Here is a 13,733-nt window from a genome sequence, read left to right on the forward strand (position 1 = left end):
CCCAGATTGGCTGGCTTTAATTCAATTAAGACACACACACACACACACACACACACACACACACACACAGACCCTACTAAAATTCCAGTTTAAAAATAATTTCCAGTAATGTCGTAGACATTAATCTCTTCATGACACTACCTGTCAATGGCGAGCCAGATTTCCAGTCACCACACGTCAGGAACCTAATTTCAATACTTTAGCATCTCACTATAAGCCCTGCTCGCCGAAATCATCCCCCCATGCTGGATCATCTGGGCACATCAGCATGTGATTCACAACTGAACATAAACGATGTTCACTTGAGGAGCTGCACTTCACTTGTGACTTCGAGGTTTGTTTGCCTACCTTGCTTCGGGCAGCACTCACGGTTATCAGCACCAAGCTTCACAGGGTGCACCTCATCACTTTTAGGGGGGCTCACGGACAAGTCTCTACCGACCAGACCAGCCGTAATGCAGGGGTGGATTTTCAATGGCTGCAGAGCTAGGGCTTGCTTGGGGAAGGGGGAGAAGTGGCCTCAGGCAAGGTAAGAGGCTGCAGGGCAAGGGCTGTACTGGGGAACAGGTGTATCCCATGGGGTGTGTGGGGGCACATTTGATCTGTACAAGTGGCCTCAAGATGGTGAGGGCTGAGGAGGCAGTCTCCAGAAGAGATGAGGCCTGATGGAGGTATGTGGGTGTGTGTGAGAGAGGGAGAGAGAGAATGATGGTGATGTCCCTCGAGCTGGCAGTGAGTGAGATGCCAGTGAACATGGGATGGCCTTGTGAGCGTGAGAGTTTAGAATGATAAGATTGTTGCCTTACCCTGGCAGCACATATGATACCATTCATCCATTTTATGCACGGGATGGCCAACCTCTTGAGTGCAGCTTTGGCAGTGACCACCTTTGCACCACCTCCTCAAGATCTCCATGGTGTCCAGAAGGCTTCCCAGGGGTGCGTCACTGAACCAGGAGGATTCAGCCTTGGTTTTTGGGGCCATATCTTCACCAGAGCAGTCCTGGGCTGCAAACATTGAGAAACGTGTGCAAGGCTGCAGTTTAAATATGGCATCCTGTGTGAGGAAGCGCTGAGGTAATGGGGTGGCTGGCAAATCAGAGGCCGCCCGCCAGCGAGATGGCGTGTTTCCTATGGCTACATAATTAATGAGGTGGGAAAGGGACGATGTGGCGTGAAAACCCACCTTTGCGGTTGGTGAGTAAAGTGACTGTTATCCCCCCTCGCCTGCTACCACACTTTGTGCAAATCTGGGATGATTCCACCCTTGGTGTTTCTGGTTGTACTAATTTTTAGATTTGGCATTTTTGTCACATTGTCACGCCATTTGTTGTTCATGCTTGACATCATCAGGGTTCTGGGCATATGCTGACAATCTTCAATGGATTCGATATGCCATCAGGTGAGTGTTGTAGTCAAATTTTTTTGTTCGACTTTCAGTTTGGGAGCAATTTGTTACCTACATACCAGTCGTGGCTATCTTTCACCTTCTCCTGTTTGTCAATTAATACATTTTGTCCTCCTGGGATTATGGACGAGTGATGACTGGGGAGTGTTCTCTGCACTTGGCTGTCGAATAGTAATTTGGCAATATTTCTGCAGGGCAATGAAGTGTGCAAGTTTGGAATGGGGATAAGTGTTTGCCTGTCGGTTGATGATCTGCATTTGCACAGTTAGACTGTCTTCTCTCAGTGTAAGTATGGGGTTTCCAATGGCACACCTTTTGGTCTGCGATCCTTGTCATTGTTTTGAGGATACCACGGATGGTGACCAAGGATAGGTCCTTGCATGATGTTGGGCCTGCAATCACTGAACCGATAGTGTCCAAGACATAAAATGTCTGAGGTGACCAGAGTGAGTTGTTGTTGAGTGTAATGGATCTGAGATGGAGTCTCTGGCCAATTGTATGTGATGAGTTTGGCAGTAGTTGGTTGAATCATCATTTGTCCCACCTATGGGTACATACATTTCAGCGTGTGAAGGAGGTGAATGTTTGCACCTGCACGTGTATCCAGCTTTGCGTACAAGTTACGCTGTCCCTGAATGTGTGAGTATTTAATCTAGATGGTGGAAAAGGCTTCTGTTGACACCACTGTGCCAATATATTGTGATCTTACTGTTACTATTTGGCAGACAAATGTGGACAACACCCCCCAAGTTATCACTCATCAATACTCCCATGGAAAAACAGGGGGAAATGAGAGATGGCTATGACCAGCATCTGGGTAACTAATTACTCAACCTGAACATCAGGCAGAAAATTTGAGTTCAATACCCAACTTGAAGGTTTATGGATTCCAGCAGAAGTTATCAGCATTTGCCCAGCACCAAGATCATTTCAAGTATGACACCAAAAGGCATGACAGTGCAACAAAATAGATGCCATACCAGAATAATGCCACAACCTGAAACAGTAAGCAATCCTATTGCAAATAGAACAAGGGTCTAAGAGGCACACAAACGCAATATCCTCAACCAGCGTTCTGCAATCATACAGCAACCTTCAGCAAAGATCACCATAACTAAGTCTGGACGGATAAGCAAACTGCTGGTATGTTTCACGGGCTTGTAAATTTAGACCAGCGTTAAAGAACATTCAGAAGCCATGTTGTTTTCCTTTTCTGTTATGCAAATAGTTTGATTCTTTAAAGGTAAATCTTTTGTTAAGAAAAAAAGGGATGTTGTGATACGATGAGAGCAGATCTTAAACTTCTGTCCATCATTACCATGAACACAGGATATGATGTATTAGTCCCACAACTTGTAATCAGTCTGCAAGCAGCACTAACAGAGATTAGATGTACTATACTTAGACCCTTAGCTAAATCTTTGTACAGTCCTATCTTCAAATAAAGAACCAACATTATTGTTTCACCACTTTGCGTGTAAAATTGGTACATTTACATCGAAGAGAAGAGGAATGTAACACTGCCCTCCCACCCTAAATTCTCCATGATTTAATTCACGAAGAGTGAATTAAAAAATAATCAAGTTAACTTTACATCTTTTTCCTTGAGAAAATCCTTAAAATATAGTTGTTTTTGAGTGTCAGTTCCACCGCTGTACTGTCTAGACAAACATCAACTGTAAATTGTGAAACTCTACAATGCTGTTCATTCACTAATCTCAGCAACATAACTGAAACTCATTAAAATATATTAGGCGGTGACTTTGACAAAACAAACACTTTAAAATTTAATATAACTTTCACTGGACATTCTGGACACTTTGATTTCTGAACTTGGTGCTTTTGCAATTTAAAAAATATTGAACACAAGCAATATAAAATTGATGAGATTTTAAGATTATAAGACATGTAACTATTGAGCTAATTTGAAGTTTACTTGGGCAGGAGAGGTGAGAGATCTGCAGGAATTCCGATCCATTGAGGTAAGAAAGCTGCCTCGTACTTGAATAACTTTAGAAATGGTGATTCAGGCAAAGTAAAGTTTGTGAGGTAAATTGTCTCCCCACCTGCCAAGTAAGCAGCCCAATAACCAAATGTCCCTATTGTCATTATAGTGTGATTACAATGAGCAAGGATTGCAATGTCTTCAGCTGGACTCGATTGCTTTGGATCATCTGAAAAGAAAACATCTCCTTTAGAATTATCAATGTTCTCCTTACACCAATCCATTCCATTACTTGTCACTGCAAAAATAACATTTTTGTATTTATTTCTGAAGTAAGCCATTGCTGTGTCCAAGTATTTCTTATCAGCTATGACTCCTTTCCAAATATCTGGCATGACATGTATGTAATCTCCTCTTCGAACATGAACACCAACATACGTTACATTCTTTCGCTTCCCCGCAATGCGTCTAAGGAACGCATTGGCCTGTTCTTTGAGAAAGTCATGAAAGGTGAACTCATGGAGAATTTCTTCTCGGATATGATGGTAAAAGGTCCAAGAACATGGATACCCTGAGAACATAACACACTTTCCTGGAATATTACGGTACTCATCGTCCATCCAGTCATGGAGATTATATTGCTTCCAATTTATCCTATATCTCAGTCTGCCATGGAGGGTCGGAAGTGTAATTTTGAAGATAGGAGACAGGTAATTGGCCATGGCAGGTAAAATGTACGCTTGGTGACCATTCAATTTTGCCAATGTGTATAACGTTGCATACTCGCCCATCTGGTTGCCAAGTCGTCCATTAGGGTTAATTGTCCAAATTCCTTTCAAAGAAGCGTTCACCGTTTCAGAATCTTCCTCTGTTTCACACTGCATTGTCATATTTTCAAAAAACTGAAAATATTCGCCTATATAACCATTTCTCAACTCATATCTGCAGATTGTGGCAGTTAATGTTATTGCACAGAACAACATTAAAAAGACCAGCATTTTCTTGCTTCTCCAAACAGAAACTCTGCTTAAAGGAACCATCTTCACAATTTCTTCATGATGTGATTCTGATTTCCTCAATTTTGGGGGAGTTTCTGAAAGTCCAGAAATTGCTCATTATTATAAATCAATGATGAAGGACAAATGTTCAAAATTTGCTGATGGATTATTTCTGTTTATGAAGCTACGTTTGAGAAATACATAGGATTCATTATTGATGAAATTGAGGGCATAACAACTTAGTGCAAACAGATATAAAGTAATATGACAGTCGGGTAATGAATTTTTAGCATCATGATTAGCATCACGCTAAGGCTTGGGGAGAACCACTTAGTTGTTGTGTTTAGTATGTGACATGAACTGAATCACACAGCCTTGCAAACTTCAGACTTGATAGATTTGGTGACAGAGCCATTCTAGAGGAGGAGAGGGGACTTTATCTCTTCTCCCTGAGGAGTGAAGACCAGGATGAAAGGACATGTAAGTCTGATGGAATAGTGCATTTCCCAATAGTGCACACATGCGGCTTTGAGGGCTCCTCAGTGTTAACAGGGCTAATACTCCCATGGCAAGAGCTGCCACTCTGTTGATGTGCATCTGGTGTGTGACCAGACCAAGAAATGCATCTCAGAGAATTCCTACTATCCTGACAGCACCCATGATGCTTTTAACTTGCTTAAGTCTGAAATACCCACCACCTTTGGGATCCTAGACACTCCACCAGACGGCTGCTCACTGACAGGGGAACCTGGTCCACATATGGCTCATGACTCCCTTCCTCCATTCCATGCGAGGTCAGAGGGCCTTCAATGAGAGCCATAGTTGGAGGCAGTGGTGTAGTGGTAACGTCACCAGACTAGTAATCCAGATTACCCAGGCTAATTGGCTGGGGACACAGATTCAAATCCCACCATGGCAGCTGGTGGAATTTAAATTCAGTTAAGATACCTGGAATATAAAGCTAGCCTCAGTAACAGTGACAATGAAATCATTGTCAATTGTCGTAAAAACCCATCTGATTCACTAATTTCCTGTAGGGAAGGAAATCTGCTGACCTTACCTGGTCTGGCTTACGTGTGACTCCAGACCCACAGTGATGTGACTGACTCTTAAGTGCCCTCTGAAATGGCCTAGCAAGCCACTCAGTTGTATCAAAGTCTACAAAAAACAATGAAAGTGGACAGATCATCCAGCACCGACCTAGGCACCGGAAACAATAGAAAACCCAGGTCTGTTGACCCTATAAAGTCCTCCTTACGAACATGTGGGGGCTTGTACCAAAATTGGGAAAGCTATCTCAGACTAGTCAAGCAACAGCCTGACATAGTCATACTCATGCAATCATAACTTACGGCCAATGCCCCGGTCACCACCATTATCATCCCTGGTTTATGTACCAACCCACCAACAGAACAGATCCAGCAGAGGTGGTGCCACAGTGGTGGACAGTCACGATGAGTTGCCCTAGAGTTCTCAACATCGACTCTGAACCCCATTAAGTCTCATGGCATCAGGTAAAACTTGACACTGGCCCCCCCAGCTGATGAATCAGTACTTCTCTATGTTGAACACCACTTGGAGGAAACATGTAGGGTGGCTAGGGCACAGAATGTACTCTTGGCGGGGGACTTTAAAATGTCCATCACCAAGAGTGGCTCGGTAGCACCAGTGCTTATTGAGCTAGCCGAGTCCTAAAGGGCATAACCGCTAAACTGGGTCCATGGCAAATGGTGAGGGAACCAGTTAGAGGGAAAAAGCTACTTGACCTCAGCCTCACCAATCTACCTGTCACAACTGCATCTGTCCATGACTGTATTGATAGGAGTGACCATCACACAATCCTTGTGGAGACGGAGTCTTCGCTTAATATTGAGAATTCCCTCCATCATGTTGTGTGGCACTACCACCATGCTAAATGAAGGTAGATTTCAAACAGATCTAGCAACTCAAAATTGTGCATCCATGGGGTGCTGTGGGCCATCAGCAGGAATAGAATTGTATAAAACCAAAATCTATAACCTCATGACCCAGCATATCTCCCACTCTATCATTAGCAAACTGTGGGATCAACCCTGGTTCAGTGAAGACTGCAGGAGGGCATGCCAGGAGCAGCACCAGTATACCTATAAAGGAGGTGTCAACCTGATGAAGCTACAATACTTTCATGCCAGACAGCGAAAGAAGCAAGTGATAGACCGAGCTAAGTGATTCTGCAACCATCAGATCAGATCTAAATCCTGCCACACCCAGTCGTGAATGATGGTGGACAATTAAACAACTAACAGGAGGAAGAGGCAATAAAATATGCTGGCCTAGCCAGTGATGCCCACATCCAAAAAAAGAATTTTTAAAAAAGAGGCCATATGCGACACCATGGAGCAAGCTTTCTTGATTTTGTTGGGGCTTTCTGCAGTACAGTCCGTCTCCATGTTCCTGGTGATCTGCTGTATCCTGTGTAACCTTGCATTTATGAGGGCCCAACCACTGCCTGCTGGGATTTGGAGGCCATTTTGGGAGAAGGAGGAAGGAGAAGGAAGAGCAGAAGACCATATGCACCACATGCAATGCTGGACAAAACAAGAGGGACCACATTGTGAGGCTTCGCTTCAGCTGAAAGGAACTTCCTCACCCCTAACAAGGATCCACTATTCCATTACAATACATCATATCAGACTCCCCATGACAAAGTCCCTTTTGCCTGCATCACTCAATAAAGGCCGACAACAAAAAACTTGACATGACAACATACGTAAATGTTACAAAACAGAGACTGGTGACTGGTGCTTGTTTTGTGGATGACCTTCCAGGACTAGTGCTATGCCAGTGGCTGCCGAATAGTTGACATTCACTATTGCAAGGGGCCTTGCACAACCCCCTTGATCAGCTCCGAGCCTTGAGGCCTGACTTTAGACTGCACCACCTTTAAATATGTGGCAGCTGTCTGAGAGCCATCAGCAGGGGCACTGGTGAAGGGCAGAGTGGGAGCACAAATGCTGTCACCCTAAGGGAGGTCAGCAGGTTTGTGTTCAACTGACCCACTGTGACTTCCACTGGAGGTCACCTCATCAATCCTACTAATTTGCTTCAAGATACTGAATGCTCTGTCAAGCACTGAGATTCATATCCACAATGGCAGAAGCTAGGGATCTCATAACCTCTAACTGATCTTTTCTAACTGTAGCACTGACAGAGTGGGAGGTTCCATCTCTGTTGCAATAGAATCTGAGACAGTAATTAGAAGATGCTCCAGCCTGCGTCAGTCTAGCAGTGCTGGATTGGAGGTGCCCACTTTCCACTTCCATAGTGGAAAGCATAGGCTCCAACCTCTGCATGAGGACCTGTTCACAATGGAGCCAGACTCCTTTACACAATTAGCCACTGACTGAAGGCTATCTGGCTAGTTTGTCAATGCACCAAGCATCTAGGTATGCATGTTCCTCAGAGTTATCCTTTGGTCTGCCCCAGAGGTCCTTCACTGAATCCTCTGCAGCAGAATCGGTGTCCAAATTTACCGTCCGAGGACATTGCACATCACTGATCCATCCCCCTCTCCTGGCTCCAATTTAGAGGGGAGGCTTTCACATCAAAGTCTGACATTGTCATGCTGCGTCCAAATTTTAGGAGTGGCAAGGAAGATGGAGGGTGGATTTCTCTGTAGACGTGGTGGAACATCAATTGAGATTGCCTAGAAGATAAATAACGAGAACTTACATGTTATTGACTGGAATTTTATGCTGCATTTTCCATTTCATAAGTGGCACATGGAATCCATAGGCCACCAGCTCTGACCGGTGAAAGATGTCAACAACAAGGCAAGGCTTTAGTGCCATCTCTATCAGCCAGCCATTCTGAAAGGCTACATTGGCTTGAAGGAGTTGGGAAGGGAGGCCATTGTTGGCTAGTAGCAGAAGGACTCTAAGGATGAAAGTTACAGCAGGTTAAATCAGGTAAGGGTGCCATTACCAGAAGGTGGTGGTTGTGTATGGGTGACATTAGCAGTGGGTGGTGATCGGGTAAGTGTGCTATTACCAATGGGTGATAGCCAGGTAACGGTGCTATATGCAGAGGGTGGATTGGGGGTGGGGAGGGTGGTTGGAACCTTCACAGATCCCTCCTGCAGAGTATTTCTTTCTCAATGGAATATATCTTTGCTGAGAGTTATGGAATATCTCTTTAAATGATTACCTCCCTGACCAAAGTGTCCAGGTAATGTTCCTCCTCCCTGATGCACAGTGTCCGAAGTTCAGAATCAATTCTAAGCTGAAGTTCCTCCGGCTACAAGACACTCATTATAGATGTCGTTGTCTTGTATCACAACAGGTATTCACCATATGCACATGCTACAGCTGCATCAAATCATATCAACTGCCCAGCAATCATTTATTTTTAATTTGACTAATTAGTTTTCAAGTTCAGAATATCATCCAATCATTATTTGTTGTCGCACTATGGAGTTTAACACATTACGTTATAAATTTATAACCCTTACATCTCCCTGCTAGCAACTGAAACTACCACTCCAGTTTAGAGAGGGAGAGATTATTGAACTCACCAATCACCTACCTGCACAGTTAATAAATGCCTCTGGGCATCAGCTCTTGGCTTTCATTGTCTCTGGCTCCTTCTTTTGGACCTTCACTGTCACCAACTTCCTCTTGGATCACTCCTATTTTTTATAAAAGGCAAGAGAGCACCTCCTTCCTCACGTAGCAAATTCCCAGATTTAAGCACTCGGTTTCCAGCTTATAGCTTTATGCAATTTACTTGCTGTTAAGAAACCCACAATGCCACCACTGAAAACACAAAGGCACTGTTATATTATAAAGAAGCTAAGAAGGAAAAATTATTGGCAAATTATTTGGGCCTGTGTATGCAATTATAAAATGACATAGCCTGTAAACACCAGCAATAATAAAATGACTAAACTGATTGGAAGTAGTTATATCGGCATTGACAGAATCCAATACTTTGGTCTAAATAGTAGCCCTCATTGTTTGAACAGTTGCTTCACCTGAATGACGATGGAGAGGTGGAACAGCAATGGCAGGAGGGAGGAAGCAGTGAGCGGGGACAAGGCGCTGTGTTTGGAAGGAAGGAACAATGATCAATGGTGGTGGTAAGGTGGGTGTGGCCTGCAGCGAGAGCAGTAGCAGCCCACACTCTTACTTTCTACCACATTTGTAACATCAGTCAGTATACATTACGACAAGCATTGAGCAAATTATTAATGTGTTGTTGACCAGGGTAAAGACCTATGGAACTTTGGAATCTAAACAACACAAAAGACCATCCCAGTCCACCTAGTTAGCTCCAGAGCTCAAAAGTGTCCTTGTCATCTGTAATTTAAAACTGCAGTCAACCAAATTGGGAAGGAATGGCACGCATATTATCCCCAAATCTATTTTGATTGTTCCCGGTCTGGTTTCCACCAGTCCAACAAGAGGGGGGGGTTTAAAATTGCCCATTGTTTCAGGGGTGGAGCTACACATAACTTTGGCTGCTCTCATTATCAGCAGAGTCCTTTCCCGAGAACTAAAGTTACAATCCACTGTCCTCATTTTTATAAATATAGAAACATTTTGATTTTCAATCAGCTACAACCTGAAGGTAGTATTCGCACTGATGAATTTGAATGCTCACAATAGCACAAGTTACTATTTAAGCTAAGAAAACCTCTATCCAAATTGTTTTAATGATTACATGAGATAATGGACCAAAAGATTGATAAAAAATGCAGAAAAGCTTGATTTACATGCGCTACCGTGTGAGTAATAATGTTTGCCAAGAGACCGTATCTCGCCAACACACCCTAAACTCTAGTAGATTGTACAACAAATTAAATATTTATCAATTCAGATCACAGAAATAAATGGCTGAGTGTGTGTGAAAAAAGTTAGGAAGCAGAGATAGATCGAGCAAAGTTGATGCAGAGCAAACCTGTACGAGCAGAAGGAAATCACTGCTGCAGAGTGACAGCGAAAGGAATGAAATTTAGTGCTGGATAAAGTGAAGGACAATCCTTCAATTAAAGGTAAGTCTAATATAGATAAAGCAAAGTTAGGGCATTAATGTCAACTTTGGGGGTTAATGCATTAATTTTTTTAAAAGCACTTTTATTTTCTACAAGCCTGTGAATTGCAGAAATTATGCTTTCCCTCTTACCCCACATTCAAAACAACTTATTTGCCAGCTTCCAATTTTAACATTGCTTACCTCAATTACTTTATTCTCTTCGCTCCTTCATTCGTTTCATTTCGCCCTAGTCATTTTTTTTTTCTCTCCCGTTGCTCTTTATTGTCTCAGTCTCCTAGTTTTTTTTCTTTCCTATTTCACTGGGCTGTTGTTTCTCTACCTCAGGGTGTTCAATGCTACTTTTTCCCTTCCCTGCCAGCAGCGTTAATCTGGCACCACTTCAAGCAAATTTATCTGCGCAACACTGACATCAGTAACATAACCAGCAGACAAACCAGTCAAATTAAAACGTTCTCACATGTCAAAAATCAGGAAGTTAAAAGCAACTTAAAATTGTTTAACCTTTTAGGTAGTGGAATCAATGTATGACTGTTTTAAGATGGACACTAAAAACACACTTGCAAAAAATTGATTTGAAAATGTGAATTTTTTTAACCATGGAGCAATATATCATTTCACAAATATTAAATCAGCTTTTCAGGGCCATTAAAGGTGTTTAACAGTAATTATGAAGTTAGTTCACTGTTAAAAATCCAGCCATACCTCATTCAACAAGCTCTTGAACAGAGGTTTTATAGAGCATCAAACCGGTTCAAATGGAGGTTCCTGTCTATTCATGCTTACAGGGAGGGTATGAAAGTCTGTGGAAACCTTTACTACACAACTTCAGAAGAACTCTGAACTTCTGTATTTCTGTTGGGCATTGCCCAACTCCCAATGTTGTTTTCAGTTTCAGTGACTGTGAACGTTGGCAGTTTTTCTGTTATTACCTCAATAAAATCCAGGCTATTTTCTTTGTCAGTATACAAGCACAATTTTCTACTCAAGCAAAGATATAGGAGTAGCTGGGGGCGGCATTGAAAATGATGGCTGAAGGATGCTATACATTTTTTCCTACCATTGAAAGCAGGCTGGATCTTCCTTTCATAAATCATAATACTGAGTTTGGTGCTCTCAGCCAGGGTTCTCTACCATTAGCAGCACTGCTCCTGCGTTTGTAATGGAAAATGTTAAGGGTTCTCCATCAGTAATCGCCATTTTGAAGTGTATGGACATCAGGATCAGATTCGGCTGTAATACCTCCTGCTGCCAACCTCCCACACTCAAGACCTGAATTTTCGCTCCCGAGCCGGGTGTGTAGAGTCAGAAAAGTCCCAATTTCCTGAACCCAACTCAGGAGAAACTTTCCTGAATTGTCAGATTTTCCCTCTGGTGGTAAGGGGCATGTAGGAGTTGGGCCTGTCAAGCCTGGAAGTAGTGAAAATGCGGAGGCAAACCCAGCATGGGTCATGTGACTGGGCCAGAGTTTAAAACGAGGGCAATTAAAGAGTTCTTGCTGTGAAGCAATACGTGGATAGAAGTGTTGCTGTTGCTAGGAAGAGACATCAATCAACGGCCAGGTGAGTACTAACAAATGGCAATTGTCCTGCTACAAATACTCTATTACAACACTTTGTATTGACTCAGCGTAGTATAATGCATCAGGAGATGCCTGATATACAAGATAAAAACAAAAAATTGTGGATGCTGGAAATCCAAAACAAAAACAGAATTACCTGGAAAAACTCAGCAGGTCTGGCAGCATCGGCGGAGAAGAAAAGAGTTGACGTTTCAAGTCCTCATGACCCTTCAACAGAACAGCTCTGTTGAAGGGTCATGAGGACTCGAAACGTCAACTCTTTTCTTCTCCGCCGATGCTGCCAGACCTGCTGAGTTTTTCCAGGTAATTCTGTTTTTGTTTTGGATGCCTGATATACACCACATTTATTATGAACTTTTGCCCTTCCAACTACGCTCTTTCTACCCATCTCTCAGGGTGTGCCTATGTAGCCTTCAGCCTCACAGCCGCATACTGTCATGGCAGAACAGTGTGATACAGAGAGAGCATGCCAGCAGAGGAGTTTGTGTTCAGGAACACAGGGTGCCATCTGGAAGTGACAGGAACAAAAGACAGGCTACCCTGCGTTTGTCTAGCCCCGTTCTGACCCTCCATGCACCCCGCACCTCACCACCAACATTAGGCATTAATGAAATGGAGAACATGCTTTGTGTATATGTAAGCAGACATGTGTGTGTGAAACTATTCAAAGCTGGAAACCTTATTCCCTTTTTTATTTCCATTTCTCATGCCAGAATGTCTCAAAGAAGGGAAAATGGTGAAGGAACAGAGACTACAGGAATGGATGACTGCAGTGCACCAGCAACTAGCACTACCTAACCCATCTAAAGGTCAAACTAGCGCTGTGAATGTTAGTGAGAAGGGTGAAGGTTCTGAAAGCATCTCAGAATCCTCATCTTCTTCTAACTTGCCAGCCCCTCTGTCAGAGCTGTAAAGCCACTCAGTTATCTGGGGCTATACTCTGCCTAGGTTTTAGTCTTACTCTGGGTATACAATGCAGAACAACCATGTGGCTTAATCAAATTTTACTGAGTATCACAAGTCACGACCAGTATACACACAAAATGGCAATTGGCTTTCCCACATGCAAAAGTCTCATATCTGGGTGGTCGATCCACTGGACGAGTCCTCTTCATGTCTTCAGTGGCTGATCGGACCATAACTTCTTGACAATCACCCTGTCACTCTTGGGCTCCTGATAGTTATAGTGTGAAGTATGCCACTCATGTTGGTGCTCATGCCCTGTTTTGGATGCCAGAAAATGGTGGCACTAATATTTGTCCAAACCCTTCCCATCTGGGGTTTTTGCCAGGCAGTTGTATCGTGGGTGGATCCCCATTTCTCTTCCTATACACCTTTGCCCCCACCCACAAACAGCCATGTCCATCTTCTGGGTTTTGCCCACCTTAAGTCAGTTTCAACTGGTTGAGCTGCAAGTTCATAAAAGGTCAACATTGAGCTGGAAAAATAACTTCAGGACTTATTAACTTCCTTGGCAGCAAGACCTTCGTAAAAGTAAGCAGTCTTCGCTCTTATCTTGTCAAGTACTGTCGCAGAGTCCCTCTTGAGATAAAACAAGTCACACAATTGTCTGACAGTTTGCGATTGGCAATTTTGTCCTTTAATTAGAAAGAGAAATGCATATTTTTTAGCCCTCGTTCAATTAGGCATTAGCTACAAAGCTGTCTGTTTTACATTCCTTCAGTCATGTAGCCTTCCATTGTTCAATTTCCCTATGTCTGTCTCTGCATGCAGTACTGCCAAGTGGCATTTATATGTATGAGTATCGTAT

At 43.1% G+C, this 13,733-nt stretch overlaps 1 protein-coding gene across 4 annotated transcripts; it reads right to left on the reverse strand.

Annotated features, from left to right (window-relative positions):
- Window positions 1-634: 634 nt before the first annotated feature.
- LOC121294027 (galactoside alpha-(1,2)-fucosyltransferase 2-like) lies at window positions 635-10,929 on the reverse strand. Of its 4 annotated transcripts, XM_041217523.1 has the most exons (4): window positions 10,564-10,862; window positions 8,914-9,143; window positions 7,863-8,035; window positions 635-4,445 (listed from the first exon to the last, which is right to left on the reverse strand). In XM_041217523.1, exons 3-4 carry the CDS (start codon window positions 7,873-7,875, stop codon window positions 3,340-3,342), a joined length of 1,119 nt encoding a protein of 372 aa, XP_041073457.1. In that variant the 5' UTR covers window positions 7,876-8,035; window positions 8,914-9,143; window positions 10,564-10,862; the 3' UTR covers window positions 635-3,339. The 4 variants fall into 4 exon arrangements, with proteins under 4 accessions (XP_041073457.1, XP_041073458.1, XP_041073460.1 ...); XM_041217524.1 differs by lacking the exon at window positions 7,863-8,035 and having other exon boundaries at window positions 10,564-10,860; XM_041217526.1 differs by lacking the exons at window positions 7,863-8,035; window positions 8,914-9,143; window positions 10,564-10,862 and adding an exon at window positions 10,885-10,929.
- Between the last annotated feature and the right edge of the window lie 2,804 nt (window positions 10,930-13,733).

Source organism: Carcharodon carcharias, chromosome 23 (genome assembly GCF_017639515.1).
Source record: "Carcharodon carcharias isolate sCarCar2 chromosome 23, sCarCar2.pri, whole genome shotgun sequence".
Lineage (NCBI taxonomy): Eukaryota > Metazoa > Chordata > Chondrichthyes > Lamniformes > Lamnidae > Carcharodon > Carcharodon carcharias.